At 49.9% G+C, this 15,438-nt stretch overlaps 1 protein-coding gene across 1 annotated transcript in view; it reads left to right on the top strand.

The window, feature by feature from the left end:
* The window catches only part of LOC106813661 (striatin-like), a gene marked incomplete in the record, with an annotated part of 29,861 nt that extends 14,642 nt beyond the window's left edge, over window positions 1–15,219 (top strand). Inside the window, 11 exon segments of the mRNA XM_014817857.1 lie at window positions 5,421–5,532; window positions 7,068–7,196; window positions 8,407–8,561; window positions 9,114–9,289; window positions 10,003–10,050; window positions 10,522–10,643; window positions 10,862–11,029; window positions 11,460–11,597; window positions 11,857–11,964; window positions 12,391–12,477; window positions 13,080–15,219. Coding sequence (XP_014673343.1) covers window positions 5,421–5,532; window positions 7,068–7,196; window positions 8,407–8,561; window positions 9,114–9,289; window positions 10,003–10,050; window positions 10,522–10,643; window positions 10,862–11,029; window positions 11,460–11,597; window positions 11,857–11,964; window positions 12,391–12,477; window positions 13,080–13,249 — 1,413 coding nt within the window.
* Window positions 15,220–15,438: the final 219 nt, after the last annotated feature.

Here is a 15,438-nt window from a genome sequence, read left to right as displayed (position 1 = left end):
GGTCGACTACCAGACAGCTCCTGAGCACGAGGCAGCCGTGCCCATCGCGCGGCGGAACAACCTTCACTTTCTTCCCACTCGAGAACAGGGCGACCACGGAAAGAACGCGAGGAGGATGGGAGGAAGATGGAGGAAGCAGGTTTCACGCCGCAGGCCGAGGAGGAAGCGAGAGGAGGCGGACTCGATTATCCATGCAAGTGGCAGCGTTCACAGAGATTCGGCCGCGCCCGCGGCGGCGAAATGACGAGTTGCCATGTTGACGAATGCCTGAATACGCTGGTTACCGGGCCCCCTCCGGCGTCAAAGGCAGGTTCCTGTCCTGGATACTCACGTGGCCGTTGCGTCTCCGGGAGCGATTGTGTTCTATGAACAACGCACAACGCTGTCTCCTACGTCCTTGTGCTACGTCCACTTATATTGACCGAGCGATCATAAACCCTTCAGTATTAAGCATTCGTTCAGGAATGTCTTTTCGTTTTCACGTTTAGATTGAATTGATGTAGTTTGCGGCCATGTCTCCAACTCCGATTCAAGTTCCTTTGTGTGGTTACCGCACGCTCGTCACTGATTAAGGCTTTAAATTAGAGCAAACTCGAGCAAACCACGAGTTGCTAGAAGGTTTCCCAACCCAAAAGTTTCTCCCCCAGTCGCTAGACTCAGGTTGACCAAACTGTCGCAAACCCTAGTTTGCAGAAAAGTTAGGCCCCGTCGCACCTCCTCTTCTTATGACGAGAAACTGATGTTGCTCGAGTTTGCTTGAGTTCGAATAACTCACCAATACTGCTGTTTGTAGTCATTGGTGATCGCCCTGCAGATAGGACAAACATTGGACCAATGGAACATTTGAAATTCACAGTCAGTACCTCCAGTGAAATCCGGACTGATTGCTTCGATTTGCCTCGAAAGTTTGCCATCCGAACTCGAGTTTTGCGTCGAGTTATTGCAAACCTCAATAGTTTTGCTAGTTTACAGGGCTTTTAAGTTTGTTAACCGGAGAGCATTCTCTTTTGCATTCTTGGTCGCATCCCGACGTCTGTCTAAGGTCTGTCTGGTCTTAAAACTAAATTCAGTCAAGCCATGCCTGAACTCTGGGTATTCCCCCATACTCTATCACATCGTAACGTAAAAGAAGCCGCCTTGCCTCTCGCTTATCTTAGTTAAAGACCGCGTAATGTGTTGCCCAACCTTTGCAGTCGATTCCCCAGCTCACCGCTCGATGAAAAAGCTGCGAGCCGGAGCCGGCCGACCCTAAAAGAAAGATGACCGCCCACGACACCACCCACTTAACCGATTCCGGTAGAGGCCTAACCTGCCAACGTCTGCATCCAGCACCCCTTCACTGTAGGCCCACATCGAGCTATTGACACCGTTTTAAGCACGCATCTTGCACCAACACTGTCGAAGTTTGTCCGACGCTTGTCTCGCGTCGGCCGAGATGCCCTTTCAACACTCTCCCTATGCTCGGGCCAATTCTATCTTGAGTTTCGCGTACTAGAGCTGCAGTGTCTGTGCCTTTCCCCTGGGGGAGACCTCCTAGGTCGACTCCTGGCGGATGACTGCAATATTCAAATCTGACGCGGTATTTTTAAATGGATGGCCGGGAGATAGATATTCCTCGGGATTTCCCATTTGTTCATTGTCCGGCGGCGGAAAAAAGTCCGGTCCATCCCCAGGGTCGGATCGAAGTTTACTTACCGCTCTACACCAAGCGAAATGTTCAAGCAGGCGTGCGCAGACATCTACGTATCAAATCAATAAAAAACCGCTTTTCCACTCCCAACGACGGTGGCAGCCGGGGCAGAAAGCTGCCATGCCGAGGAGCGGGGCGCGGGTCCGATACCCCTGACGTCCGGTCGTTGTGCCCCGAGCGAGGTCCGCCAGAAACCCCGACTCGACGCTACCGCCGCTCACGGCCGCGTGTCGCCCTCCACTCTGCCTGTGACTCCTCTCGCCTGTGTGGTCTTCGTCTCCTCTACGCTACTCTTTGCTCTCTCTCCCTAGCCGGTGGAGCTTTCCTCTTCCCTGTCTCTTTTCTCTCTACCTTGTCTTGCTCCTACCCATTCTCTCCATCTCTCTCCTACCTCCATGTCTTGCCTCGACATGTGTCCTTGCGCTCTCTCCTCCTGTCTTCGCTCTACCGCCGAAAATGTTTCCATCTCTAAGCCGTGTTTCCATCTCTTAACCTGTGTCTATGCCCTCTAACCCCCTCGTTTCTATCTCTACCCGTTGTCTTCTCTAGGCCGTGTTTCCATCCGTCTACCGTGTGTCTTATCCTCTAGGTCCGTGATTTTCCATCTCTAACCGGTAGGTTTTCCATCTCCTTAAATCCTGTTCTTCCTCTATACCCGTGTTTCATCTGCTAACCTGTGTCTTCCGTTCTAGCCGTGTTTCCCTCTCTACCTCTGTCTTCCTCTAGCGTGTTTTCCATCTCACCTGTGCTTCGCTCTAGCTGCTGTTCCATCTCTACTCTCTGTCTCCTCTAAAGCCGGTGTTTCCCTTTCTACCCTCTTCTTCGCTCCTCAGCCGCTTTTCCCCCATCTCGTAACCTGTGTCTTCCTGCCTACCCCGTCGTTTCCAATCTCTACCTCGTTGTTTCCATCTCTACCGTCTGTCTTCCTCCCTTAGCCGTGTTTCCCCTGCTACGCCTGTGTATTCCGTCTAACCCGTGTTTCCATCGTCTACCCGTGTTTTCCATCTCTACCTCGTGATTCCATCTCTACCGCTGTGGCTTCTTCCTCGGTACCCCGCTGTCTTCCATCTCTAACCCGTGTTTCCATCTCTGACCTCCCGTGTTCGCCATCTCTACCTGTGTCTCCGGCCTTCCCTCTTACACCGTGTTTCCCCATAACTGTCATAACCCGTTGGTTCCCATCTCTACCTGTGATCTCTCTCTCATAAGCCCGTGCCCTTCCATCTCTACCAGTGTGTCCCATCTAACCCCGTGTTTCCCATCTCTACCCGTGCGTCTCCATCCTTCTTACCCGCTGTTTTCCAATCTCTACCTGTGGTCTGTCCTCATAATGCTCGTGTTTCCTCTCTCTACCTGTTTGTTTCCTCTACGCCGTGTTTCCAATCACTCTAGTCCTCTACCCGTGAAGTCGTTCCTCTACCGGTGTTTCCATCTCTAGTTCTGTATCATTCGGCGTCTAACTCCCGTAGCTCGTACATCTCTATCACTGTGACTTTCTCTCCCTGTCTCTCCTGTCTCTCACCTGTGTCTTCGCTCGTCCGCTGTCTTCCCCACTCTATCCTGTGTCAATTGTCACAGGAGATCTCAAGATGGAATCTGTTACTCGGTGCGTGGCTTCCCGCCTTCAAGAGGACGTCCTGATGTGACCCACTGTCCCGAGGAGGATGGACGACTTCATGTCCGACGAAACGACGACATCGGAGCTCCCCCACTTTTTCCGCGCCTGCTCCTGTCTTCCTTCTCCCCCCCGGTCCTTAGTCGGCGTAATATTACGGACATACCTCACTCCTGGATACAAGAACGAGTGGCCGTCTATCCGGTCAATTACTACGACGACCACGAGCGGTGCTGAGTGCGCCGCGGTTAAGTGGTCGACGGGTCGGTGAGTGAAGTAGGGCTTGGCGCCGGTAAGCCAACGCGGGATCGGATGGCCTGAGTGGCTGCCGTAATCCAACCAGGCGCGGTGACTGGTGGTAGTGGTGTTCCCACGGGTAGAGATGTCATACCGCGGCGTGTGAGGTGTGCCCCTAAGCCCGAGCGCCAAGGTCGTGTAGGCTTTGCGCGTAGGCCTGGTAACAGCAATGCGGCGGTGCTAAGGTGGCGTCCTGTAAGGGCCAAACATCGGCGGTGTGTGAGCGTAGGCTTGGCCCGCGTAAGGTCGGACGCGGCTGGGAGTGGAGGTGCCGCCGGTAAGCAACGACCGAGCGGCTGCCGTATTGGCGCGGCTAAGGCGACCGCCATGGACCTGTGGCGAGAGGCGCCGGTAAAGTTCAACGCGGCGGCTGGTAGGTGGTCGCCGGTAACGACACCGAAGCGGTGGCTAGGGCGGCCGTAAGCTCAACGCGGCGTGGTCAGCTGCGCCGGTCAAGTCAACCGCGGTGGTATTGCCACTGGGCCGGTAAGCCCGACGCAGCGGTGGCTAGGTGTGGCCTGGTAATAAGCCGACGCCGGCTGGTGGTAGCTTGGTGGCCCCGGTAACAAGCGGACGCGTGTGGTGGGCAGCGTGGTACGACGGTGACAGCTAGTAGGGCGATTGGAAGCAACCCGCAGGCCCTGCTAGTGCGCCGTAAGTCCAACTGCGGCGGTGGCTACGCGGTTTCTTGGTACGCAACTCGGTGGTCGTAGGAGGCGCTGGTAAGCGACGCGTGCGCGTAGTAACGGGGGCATCGGAAGCAAACGGTCTTGGCCGCGTGGCTACGTATGGCGCCGCTAAGCAGAACGCGGCGCTCGGTAGTGCGTTTGCCGGTAAGTTGATCGACGGCAGTGCGGTGCTTAGAGTCGGGCGCCTAGGTAAGGACGAGACGCGGCGGCTGGTAAGGCAGGCGCTGGGTAAGCGACGCGTGGGTGGTCAGGAAGCGCGGCCGGTAATCAAGCACCGGCGGTGGTAGAGTGGCGTTGCCGGTAAGTCACCGCTACGCGGTGTAGCAGCCGGTGAAGCCAAGTGCGCAGGGCCGACCAGCGGTGGCTAGGTGGCCGTCGGTAAACGCTTCGAACGCGGCGCTGGTAGGTGGCGCCGGTAAGCGACCGCGCTGGGGGGGGTGGGATGGAGGCGCCTGGTAAGGGCGGGAGCGGTGGCGTAAGTAGGGGGCATCCGTAAGTATGCACGCGGTTGTATGTCCAGTAAGCGACGTGGCCATGGTGAGGGCGGCGTGCGAGGTAAGAAAAGCGACGCGCATGTTAGAGGCGTTAGCTGGCGCCTGGTAAGTGACGCGGCCATAGGTGGAGGCGCGCCGGTAAGCGCCCGGCCCAGTGGTAGCGGGCGCCGGTAAGCCGAACGCGGCCAGGGTAGGCGACGCCGGTAAGTCCGACACGGCCAGCTGGTAGGGGCGCCGAGGTAAGTCGACCACTGGCCCACCTGGTAGGGCGGTGGCCAGTAAGCAACCCGGTCATGGTAGGGGGCGCCGGTAAGCAACCCGGTCGTGGTAGGGGGTGCCAGTAAGCAACCCAGTCATGGTAGGGGGTGCCGGTAAGCGACGCGGTTGAAGTAGGGGGCGCCGGTAAGCAACACAGTTGTGGTAGGGGGCGTCGCTCTGTAATACTCACTTGGCATGGTCTCTCCTTCCCCCCCTCTACCTTCCATCTCTCTAGTTACATACTGAATGTTTAGTTGCGCACAGTGTATTGTGTTACGCGATCCGAATTCGGTAAGAGTAAAGCCATAGTCACCCCGCAACGACCTCATCTTGTCTGCGGCGTCACGTTGGGCTGACGACGATTTTCTTGCGTTGCAGGGAGAGGGGATGCTGCGTTGCCAAGCGACGAGTGGAGGGTGGACGAGCAGCTCATCAGCAAGATGAAGGAGCAATACAAGAGCGAGCGACAGAGCAAGAAGAAGCTGCAGAGTAGGTAGCCGTAGCGACGTCGTCGTCGGCCGTTCTCTTGGTTGTTCGTTCCCGCTTCTTCCCGACAGGGGCAAGCGGGAGATGGGTGCCCGTGCCGATTTGTTGTCAAATGGACACACGAGACGGCGCTAGTGCGGCGTCGACGCTGGAACCTCTACATGTAACTGTCTCTCTGCGCATGATCTCATCTTGTGTGTGCCGTTTAGCTTCTGCCGCCGTCGACATCTCCAGTTGTGGTGGCGACCGCTGCTCTTTGCGGACGGCTGTGCATGTATTATGCAGGCACGTCTCGCGATGCCCGCACGACCTTTGTAGATGATTCTGTGGCGTGACTCTCGTGCCTGGGGCCCGTTGTCAGAAACAAAATTAGTCTTAACATTAGCATTAACATTAACTTCCACTCGAAAACCGTTGACAGAAACATCGCAAAGTTACGAGAATGAAAAATCCTCGGAAATTTCCTCCTAACATTACGAGAGCCCAGACCCTCTCGTAACTTTAATATTAGGATGAAAATAATACAGTTACACTCAGAATTACAATTACAGTGATAGTATATTTTATATTAATGAGTAAAATGTGTGTTTTTCTTGAAAAACACGTCGTAAACATTAATTATCTACCGTTCGTTAACCAAAACAATACATTTACAAATGGCGTATGGCATTTGTTCTCTTGTTTTAAAGGTTTGCCACGCTTGCCACGACTCTCGTGTTACAGTGTGAGAATTTGTCTTGTTGTGCAGAATAAATTCATGATCACGTCGTTTTTCATCAAATATTATTTATATGTGGTTAGCCATCATAATATGCATAAATTACTGTGATGTACAATAAATGTGTATGAATTAGAATTTTGTGAACGATTCTCATCCAATCAGCAACCTTGTGACATGAAATTCCTGTTATCGTGAGTTTGCTCGTAGCTACGATGTGTTTCTGTCAACGCTACTCTCGTAGCATTAACATTAGTCGTAAGTGTTATCTTAGCATTAACTTTACGATGTTTCTGGCAACGGGCCCCAGATTATCGTTTTACCTTACGAGGGCGCTTGATTGTCCATTCTTGAGTTTTATTTAACTTCGTACACATTGTCTCTCTTGCTCGCTTGCTCTCTCCTTTCCTCTTCCTCTCCACAACACTTTCCCTTTCTCCTTCACTCTATCTTGCTATGTTTCTCTCCCGTTCCTCAAGCATTTCCTCTTGCACTGTTTCTCCACTTCACTCCGTCTGGCTTTCACCTTCTGGCTCTCGCTCGCTTTCTTTGTTCCTCCTCTCACTCACTCTCAGTGTAAATCTCTGCTTATCTCACTGTAAAGAGTATGAATTTTCCAGGCTGCCTGTCCTTCAGGGGCCGTCTTTGTAGCGATGTAATTGAATGTCGTAGTGCTAGGGTTGGGTCCTGCGGCCGCCGGCGCGCGCGTCGCCGTGGCGACTGCACCGGCCTGTCTCGCATGCCCCAAGTGGTGCTCCTCTCTCTCTGTCTGTCTCTGTCTCTTTCTTCGGGGGTGCTAGCATGTTGCTGCATGTTGCAGGGCCGAAACGCTCGACGCTGCAAGCTATGCTAGCTAACCTCGGCCCCGACGGAGAGATCGGCGGCCCGCGGTCCGCCGCCGCCGCCGCTGCGGATGATGACGCGATTGAGACGGACGACAATGACGCAGGTAAGGGCACACGCGTCACCGGTGTGGCCTGTGGTAGGTCATGTGTCACCAAGGTCAAGCACCACTGTGACGTGTGGTAGGTCATGTGCCATTCATCTGTCAAGGTCGTGTGCCGATGCCACTACCATTTATTATCACCACATTACGCACGTGTGTCAAGGAAACCAGGCAGGTCACATCTGGAAGCTACTACATTTGTCTTCTGTGGTATCAGTATGCCAACACGAGTTGATTTCTTCAATTTCAGCATATATATAAATAAATCGATAAGTAAATATATATATATACATACATGTACATACACCAGGTAGGTTGGAGTACAAATTCATGTTCACAGTTGGGCATTTCGAAGATTGGGATCAACATGTTTGCCAGTCGGAATGTTATTTCAAATTTACTGGACATATGTCTCATAAGTGTGCATGTATGTGAAGCACCTGGCTATCCCTGTCTCTCTCTCTCTCTCTATCTCGCTCTTTTACTCTCACTTGTTCTTTTGCTTAAGGTGTGAGTAGCCTAGCTTAGTGATACATATCTTTATACACTCCATTATTATAGACACGTATTTAACATAGAATTCATAATTATGTATGGTAAAATTTCAGAATATTAGTTGTTTAGTTATTAGTACTTAATTATACATATACGTGTATTAATATATAGAATACATTATTAAAAAATTATTAATTATACATGTATAGCTAGTATGTATATGTATAATACATCTATTTATCAATACATCTATAGTTAAATTGACTACGTCACGAATTTTCCACGGTAAAATTTGTAAAAAAAAAATTGCCATTTCTTTACATTAAGGTAAGGTTACATACAAGTAAGAACTAACGTTACTAAAAATATCCTCAAGCTCTCACCTGATAAAAATGTTTTAACGTTGGTTAAATTTGCAAAAATCTAGACGATTTGGTAATTTCTATTGTCTAACACTATTCCCCCAGTACTGTTCAGATACTGGCGTCTCTCTGTTTTTCACCGGCAAATTAGGGCATATAAAGAAGGTATATAAGCATGAAAAGTAAACAGAAACACTAATTGTATTTTCATACATTTTATTTTGTACAAATAACACACAAATATACTACTTGATGGTGCTAGAAATTCGCAACGTAATCACTTTAATGCAGCTTTTCGGGTTTAGTTCGTGCGCAGAAGACGCCACGTTGACATCGCGCACATTCCTGTCTTGCAGTGGTCAAGGGTGGAGGGATTCCGTATCCGTCGAGCGCGAGGCGCGGCCTGGTGGCGGTTCTTGGATCAGAGGACGAGGCATTTGAGGCGGCGCTGGGTCTCGGAGAGCTAGCGGGTCTCAGCGTTGCAAACGAGGCTGATGCGCTAAGCTACGACGTAAGTAACGCGGCCTTGTTTTTGACGTAGACGTCGATAATTTATTCTGCGCTGCTTTCGTCGTCCCACGCCTTCGCCGCGTCATCGTTCGTGTGTCCGTATCCGGAACAGTATCTGTGCAATTCAGTGCGATGTCATCACGATTACAGTGGTGATCATTCGACCATGTTTGTTTGCGTCCCCTCTCCACCTCACTCCTCATATATCCGTAAAATGGTGTAATAAAGAGTAAAAACAGTAGCATTTGAACCAAGGTAAATGAATGAACGAATGAATAAATAAACAAGAGTGGCTGTGCAGATGACCTTGAAACGAAAAATTGCATCATAACCAAAAATAAATAAACAAACGATTGCAGAATTGTAAATAAATAAATAAGTAAATAATGAGTAGGTAAACAAACAACTGTAGCATTGTAAGTAAATAACCAACTAATTAAATAAATGAGTAAATGACGAGTAGGTAAACAAACAACTGCAGCATTGTAAGTAAATAACTAACTAATTAAATCAATGTGTAAATAACGAGTGGCCTAACGAACGGACGCTTCAGATTGCGACGCCGCAGGAGGCGTTCCGCAAGACGTGGAACGCCAAGTACACGCTGCGCAGCCACTTTGACGGAGTGAGGGCGCTAGCGTTTCATCCCGTCGAGCCGGCGCTCGTGACAGCGTCCGAGGATCACACGTTGAAGCTGTGGAACCTGCAGAAGACCGTGCCAGCTAAGAAGTAAGCGTGCGCCGTAGTCGTGGCGGCGGGGTTAGGGCGTGAGGGGGCGAGGGGTGGGTGCGAATAACACGTGACCCCCGTGTTGTGTGTCGCCCAGGTTTTAGCTATGTCGTGTTTGTGTGTGTGTTTGTTTGTGCGTGCGTGCGTGCGTGCGTGCGTGCGTGCGTGCGTGCGTGCGTGCGTGCGTGCGTGCGTGCGTGCGTGTGTGTAGTGGGTGTATTCGGTGTAGTATGTGGGTAAGTAAGCTGGTGCGTGGTGGTGGGGTGAGGGGTGGCTGGGCTATGGAGGAGTTGCAGCTGCAATCGGTGTGTGTGGTATGTATAAGTAGGTAGTGGTTGTATGTGGATGTGTGAGTCGTGGGTGTGTGTAATAGTTGTATTTAGTTGAGTAGTATGTGGATGTGTGAGTCGTGGATGTGTATAGTGGGTATGTGTAGTAGTTGTATTTAGTTGAGTAGTATATGGGTGTGTATAGTAGTTGTGTTTAGTTGAGTAGTATATGGGTGTGTATAGTAGTTGTGTTTAGTTGAGTAGTATATGGGTGTGTAGTGGGAGTGGTATGTGCTCGTGCATAGTCAGTGTGGTGTGTGGGTGTGTTTATATCCGAATTGAAAAGCCTTCGGATTGAACGTATAGTCTCTGCCTATGTATTTCTACACGAGTAACTGACAACTGTGTTATACTGAGTAGTAAACAATGCCGCACTTGTTTCAGAGCTGCTTCGCTCGATGTAGAACCCATCTACACATTCAGAGGTCACGAGTGAGTATTATTATTATCTACCCATACCATCAACCAGCTTGAAGGCTGTACCATATACCATATGTTGAATCATATCGTGTCATGTTGTACAGGGCGCTACCATGTCAGTGTCATGCCATGTTGTGACATATTGTATCATATTGTACAGGGGGGTGCCACCATGTCATTGTTATATCATGTTGTATCATATTGTATTGTGTCGTACAGGGGCCACTATGTCATTGTTATACCACATGTCATGTTATACCATGTTATGTCGTGTTGTTTAGATGCTACTATGTCATTGTTATACCACGTTGTGTCGTATTGTACAGGGTCCACCATGTCATTGTTATACTATGTTGTGTCGTGTTGTACCAGGGCCATCATGTCATTGTTATACCATGTAGTGTCCTGTTGTACAGGGGCCACCATGTCATTGTTATACCACGTTATACCATGTTACACGACGTTGTGTGTCATGTCGTGCAGGGGCACGGTTCTATCGCTGGCCATGAGCCCTACGGGGGAACACTGCTACAGCGGGGGCGTCGACGCGACCGTGAGGTGCTGGAGTATACCCAGCTCCAACATAGACCCCTATGACTCCTTCGGTAAGACTTACGATATATATATATATATATATATATATATAAACAACTGTCTGTGACACATTGCATTTCGATTAATCGACAGTGCCGTGAGACAGTAAAAGACTATATTGAACGTACCGCTACATTCCTGTGTACGCTGTAGTGCGCTCCCAGCAAGCCGTAGTCGTTGCTACCTTCGCGCTAACCGTGTTGTTTCTTTGCGCGCGCGCGCGAGACAGACCCGGCGGTGCTGACGGAGACGTACATCGCTCACACGGACGCCGTGTGGGGGCTGGCCCTGCACAGCATGCGCATGCAGCTGCTCTCCTGCTCCGCGGACGGCACGGTGAGGCTGTGGCAACCGCAGGGCAAAGACCCGCTGCTACACACCTACACCACGCCCGAAGGTGAGAGCGTGTGTGAGCCCACACTACTCCATACTCGCATGTGTATCTAATATGTGCAGTGGAACCCCAATTTTACGCGATGAGTCGTTGGACCCCCTTTTTTTGCTCTTATATATAGCCACGTTTATTTAACCCTGATATAGTGCGACCCCACTTTTTACGCGATTACATTTTATGGACCCCAACCATCGCGTTATAATGGGGCTACACTGTATATATATATATAATTATTATAATAAGTAATATAATAAAGTTGTTAATAACTAATTAATACTTATTATATTATCCAACTTTTTACTCATTATTTTCCTTTCTTGACGAGGTTCGCAAGTGCTGGATAACTAAGAAGTTATTTTGTAAAAACCTTGTGCTGTAGTCTTGCCTCGTGGCGCCACCTGCAGGGGTAATTGTTTGTGCGCTTTGGTTTCAGGTGACATTCCGACGTCGGTGGACTTTGTTCGCAGCGACCCGTCACAGATGGTCGCTGCCTACACCTCCTGCAATGCGGTCATCTACGACCTGGAGACAGGAAAGCCCGTGATTGAGCTGGAGAGTCACGCACCGACGGGTGCGTTATTACAGCCTATGTTATCATGCCGGGGCGTATGTCCTGGCATGATGGCTTAGTACTGTGTAGGTGAAATAGCTGGTATCATGGGGGTGAATATATCCAGTAAAATGTAGATAGTAAAAACGATAGCTGGATGTGTTCTGGCTTGGTAGCTAAGTACTGTGCAGGTGAAATAGCTGGTATTGTGGGGGCGGTGCCTGTGACATTAGTGTTTTGTGCTTACGCCATCTCTTTCTCTCTCTCTGTGTTTATGCAGACGCTGCCGGCGCGACAAGCATCAACAAGGTGGTGAGTCATCCAACGCTGCCTGTGACGATCACGGCCCACGAGGACAGGCACATACGCTTCTACGACAACAACACCGGTAGCGCCTCGCTCCTTACTTCGCTTCTCCATCCTCATCCACCCCGAGAGAGCGTGTCCTTCTTGTAGCCTCGATGTGTGATTGTCTTTTTCGTTATAGCCTGCTATTATATTGCTTCAATGTGTAATTGTCTTCGTCATCGCAGGCTTCCCTCATTGTTGGAACGGCATTTGATCATCTTTGCCATTACAGTCTGCCATCACATTGCCTCAATGTGTAATTGTCTTTGTCATCGCAGCCTAACCTCTTTGTTTCTGCGGTGTTTGGTCATCTTTACCGTTACAGTCTGCCATCATATTGCCTCAATGTGTAATTGTCTTTGTCATCGCAGCCTAATCTCTGTTTCTGCGGTGTTTGGTTGTCTGTTTTGTTGCAGGCTGCCCTCCTTGTTGCCTTGGTGTGTGATTGTCTTCGTTGTTGCTCCAGGTAAAATGGTGCACTCCATGGTGGCCCATCTGGATGCTGTTACAAGCCTGGCCGTGGATCCTAATGGCTTATACCTGCTGTCTGGAAGTAAGTGCCGTGCAAGACAGCTTGGGAGGGCTACAGCTAAGTTCAACAATGTCTCCAAGCACAAATATAACAGCATCGAATACCATTAGCAGTACCTTTACACACATACAGCTAGGTCGTTGTTCTCAGTCCGTTTCTTCCGATAAATTCAACATTCAATCATGAAATTCAATTTACTGTGATGGTATGAATGTAGGAAAACATAACATATGATCTGCTAACTACCAGCAATACACTACATCCAATGTTTTGTAATTCACCCTTTTAATGTAGGGTAACATGACCTAACATGTCATTACTGTTGTTATTATTTGTTACATCGTTATCCATGTCTTCTGTCTCTACAGTACAGCCATTATTCAGTCATTCATCCTTTTAATGTAGGGTAACATAACCTAGAGTCTGCTAACTCTCGGTCATTACCGTTATTATTATTTATTACATCGTTATGCATGTCTTCCGCCTCTACACTACAGCAATTATTAAGTAATTCACCATTTTTTTCGCTAATCTCTGGCGATTACTATCCATTACTATCCATTCGTAGTTTTATTCCATCTATTTTTCGGCTTCGACTCGTTATCCCTATCTTCCGCCTCCAGGTCACGACTGCTCGATCCGGCTGTGGAACCTCGACAGCAAGACATGCATCCAGGAGATCACGTCGCACCGCAAGAAATTCGACGAGTCGATCTACGACGTCGCTTTCCACCCGACGAAACCTTACATAGCCAGCAGCGGCGCCGACGCACTCGCAAAGGTGTTCGTCTAGCGTCGCAGGGACGCGCTTACCGCCCGCCCCGCACGCGCGTGAGCCGACGCCTGCAGTGGGCTGGGGTCGCGTTGGTGTTCATCTAGCGTCGCGGGGACGCGCTTCCCGCCCGCCCGGCCCACATGCGCGTAAGCCAACGCCTGCAGCGGGCTGGGGTCACGTTGGTATTCGTCTAGCGTTGCGGAGTCGACCTTATCGGGCGACGTGCGCTGGCACTAAGGCATTCGTCTTTTCCACGAAAAGTGTGTCATTTCGGCGCGTGCGGGATAAACGCGATTGAGAATCGGGTTGGGGGCTCGTTTGACCTAGCAACGATATTTAAAGTGGGTGGGGTGGGGGTGTGTTATCTTGCTTGGATGAGTAGGTTAGTTTTGGTCGCTGCGGGTGCAGTGTGTGTGGCAGCGAAACCGATGCATGGCCTAGGTGTCTGTGTACGGTAGCTGGTTCTGTTGGTACGGTAATAGCATCCGGAGTGTCCTTAGAGACGGTTCTGTGTTGAGCTAGGTATCATGTAGGATCGAGCTCCCAAGCAAGGCAGGGTCAGGTCTTCTAGGTTGGGTGGTGTCCCATAGGCTGGGTGGTGCCCCCTAGGCTGGGTTGTGTCGCTTGGGGAAAAGCAGAAAAATATCCTTTAGCCTAGGTCAGAACCCAGCTCTGCAAAAGCATATAACCCACCAGAACAACGACACATGCTTTCAATTTGGGATTTGCGTGATCCCGGGCGTGGAAATTTATTCGCTAAAAAAACAAAGAGAAAAATGCAAGTCGGTTCACCTGCAGCAGTTCGATTTTTTGGCGGGCGAACCCAACCGTGACGTAATGCATTCGTGGAGGCTTCATGCTTACGATATACCTCAAAGCTGCGAGAATAGTATATCTCCTCCTACATATGATCAGGAGTTAATAATGACAAATTTGTCATTATTAACTCCTGATACGATAAAGTTCTGTGTGTGTGTGCGTGCGTGCGTGCATGCGAGCGTGCTATATTCCTTCATTCGTCGTGCGAGCGCGCACGCGTCTGTATTTTTAATCGGTATTCTAGTCTGGTGAGGAAGCGGGAGCAATAACAGCAGAGATTGGTAATGAACTACTTATTATAAAAAAGACGACGATTGTTTTACGAGCATCTACTTTAGCCGGGTGGCCTGCGCCACCCGTGAGAGGTCAGTCGCTGCCGAGCAAAAAAGAAAATCCGAGAACGCGTGCGCTTGTTTTATATGCGGAGTGATTTGTGTGGCGATCGCGTGGCGTTGATTGGTTGGACGCTAGTGGTGTGCGGAGTGGCGCTTTAGACGGAGACGATGTAGCGGCATCGGCAAGCTGATCCTTTGCCCTCCCACGTGCTGTTGGGGCTGTGTTCCCTCGCCCCTCCCTCGCGCGCCGCCCATTCCTCGCTCTCCGCCACGCTTTTCCCCGGCTTGTGTGCAGCTACGTCAGATATGCCTGGGAGACGGTCAGCCTAAAAACTGCTACGCCTTTACTTATTGTGCAGAATCAGGAGGCATTTATTGTGGCCAGTCGAGTTGTATCTTTAGGAGGAGGGGGGTTATTGAGGGGTGTGGGTAGCCTAATCATTGTGGTGTGTACCAATGTCGTGTGGGGGGAATGTAGCATTATTGTCAAGTGTGTAGAGTTATCGTAGCGACTGTAGTATAAATAATTGTGGGGGCTGGGTGTGAATTATAGAGAGGGGAGGGTGGGGTACGTAGACTTTTTTGCGCGTTTCGGCTCGACCTGGTGTTACGTTGGTTTTTTTATACCACAGATTTATTTAATTGTGTGGTGACGATTTAGACTTGGCGGCGTTTTATGAAAACGAGAGAGAATGCCCAAAAATGAGCACGCTGCAACGAATGCGTTTATCTGATCTCACGCTGCGTTGTGGTGGCGTAGCGTGGAAAATAAAACAACGTAGTTTTTGGCAGTATCCGAGAGCATACCGCTGAAACGGTTGGTTTATCTACTGATATGTATTCCTTCTAATATCTATCAGTGGGTCGTACGTAATACACTACCAATGATTGCGTTTCGTCTCCGTAACGTAGTTTGAGTGGTCGATACTAGATGTCAGCACGAGTTCCACGGGTTCGTGATTGCCGTTGCCTCCTGTGTGAGGTGTGTTTAATCCATACTTAAGAGTAAATGGTGTTGTGGTATACGCATATATATATATATATATATATATA

Source organism: Priapulus caudatus, unplaced genomic scaffold, assembly GCF_000485595.1.
Source record: "Priapulus caudatus unplaced genomic scaffold, Priapulus_caudatus-5.0.1 Scaffold805, whole genome shotgun sequence".
NCBI classification, from domain to species: Eukaryota; Metazoa; Priapulida; class Priapulimorpha; order Priapulimorphida; family Priapulidae; genus Priapulus; species Priapulus caudatus.
Note: the sequence above shows the minus strand (reverse complement) of the source record. Positions and strands in the feature narration are given on the sequence as shown.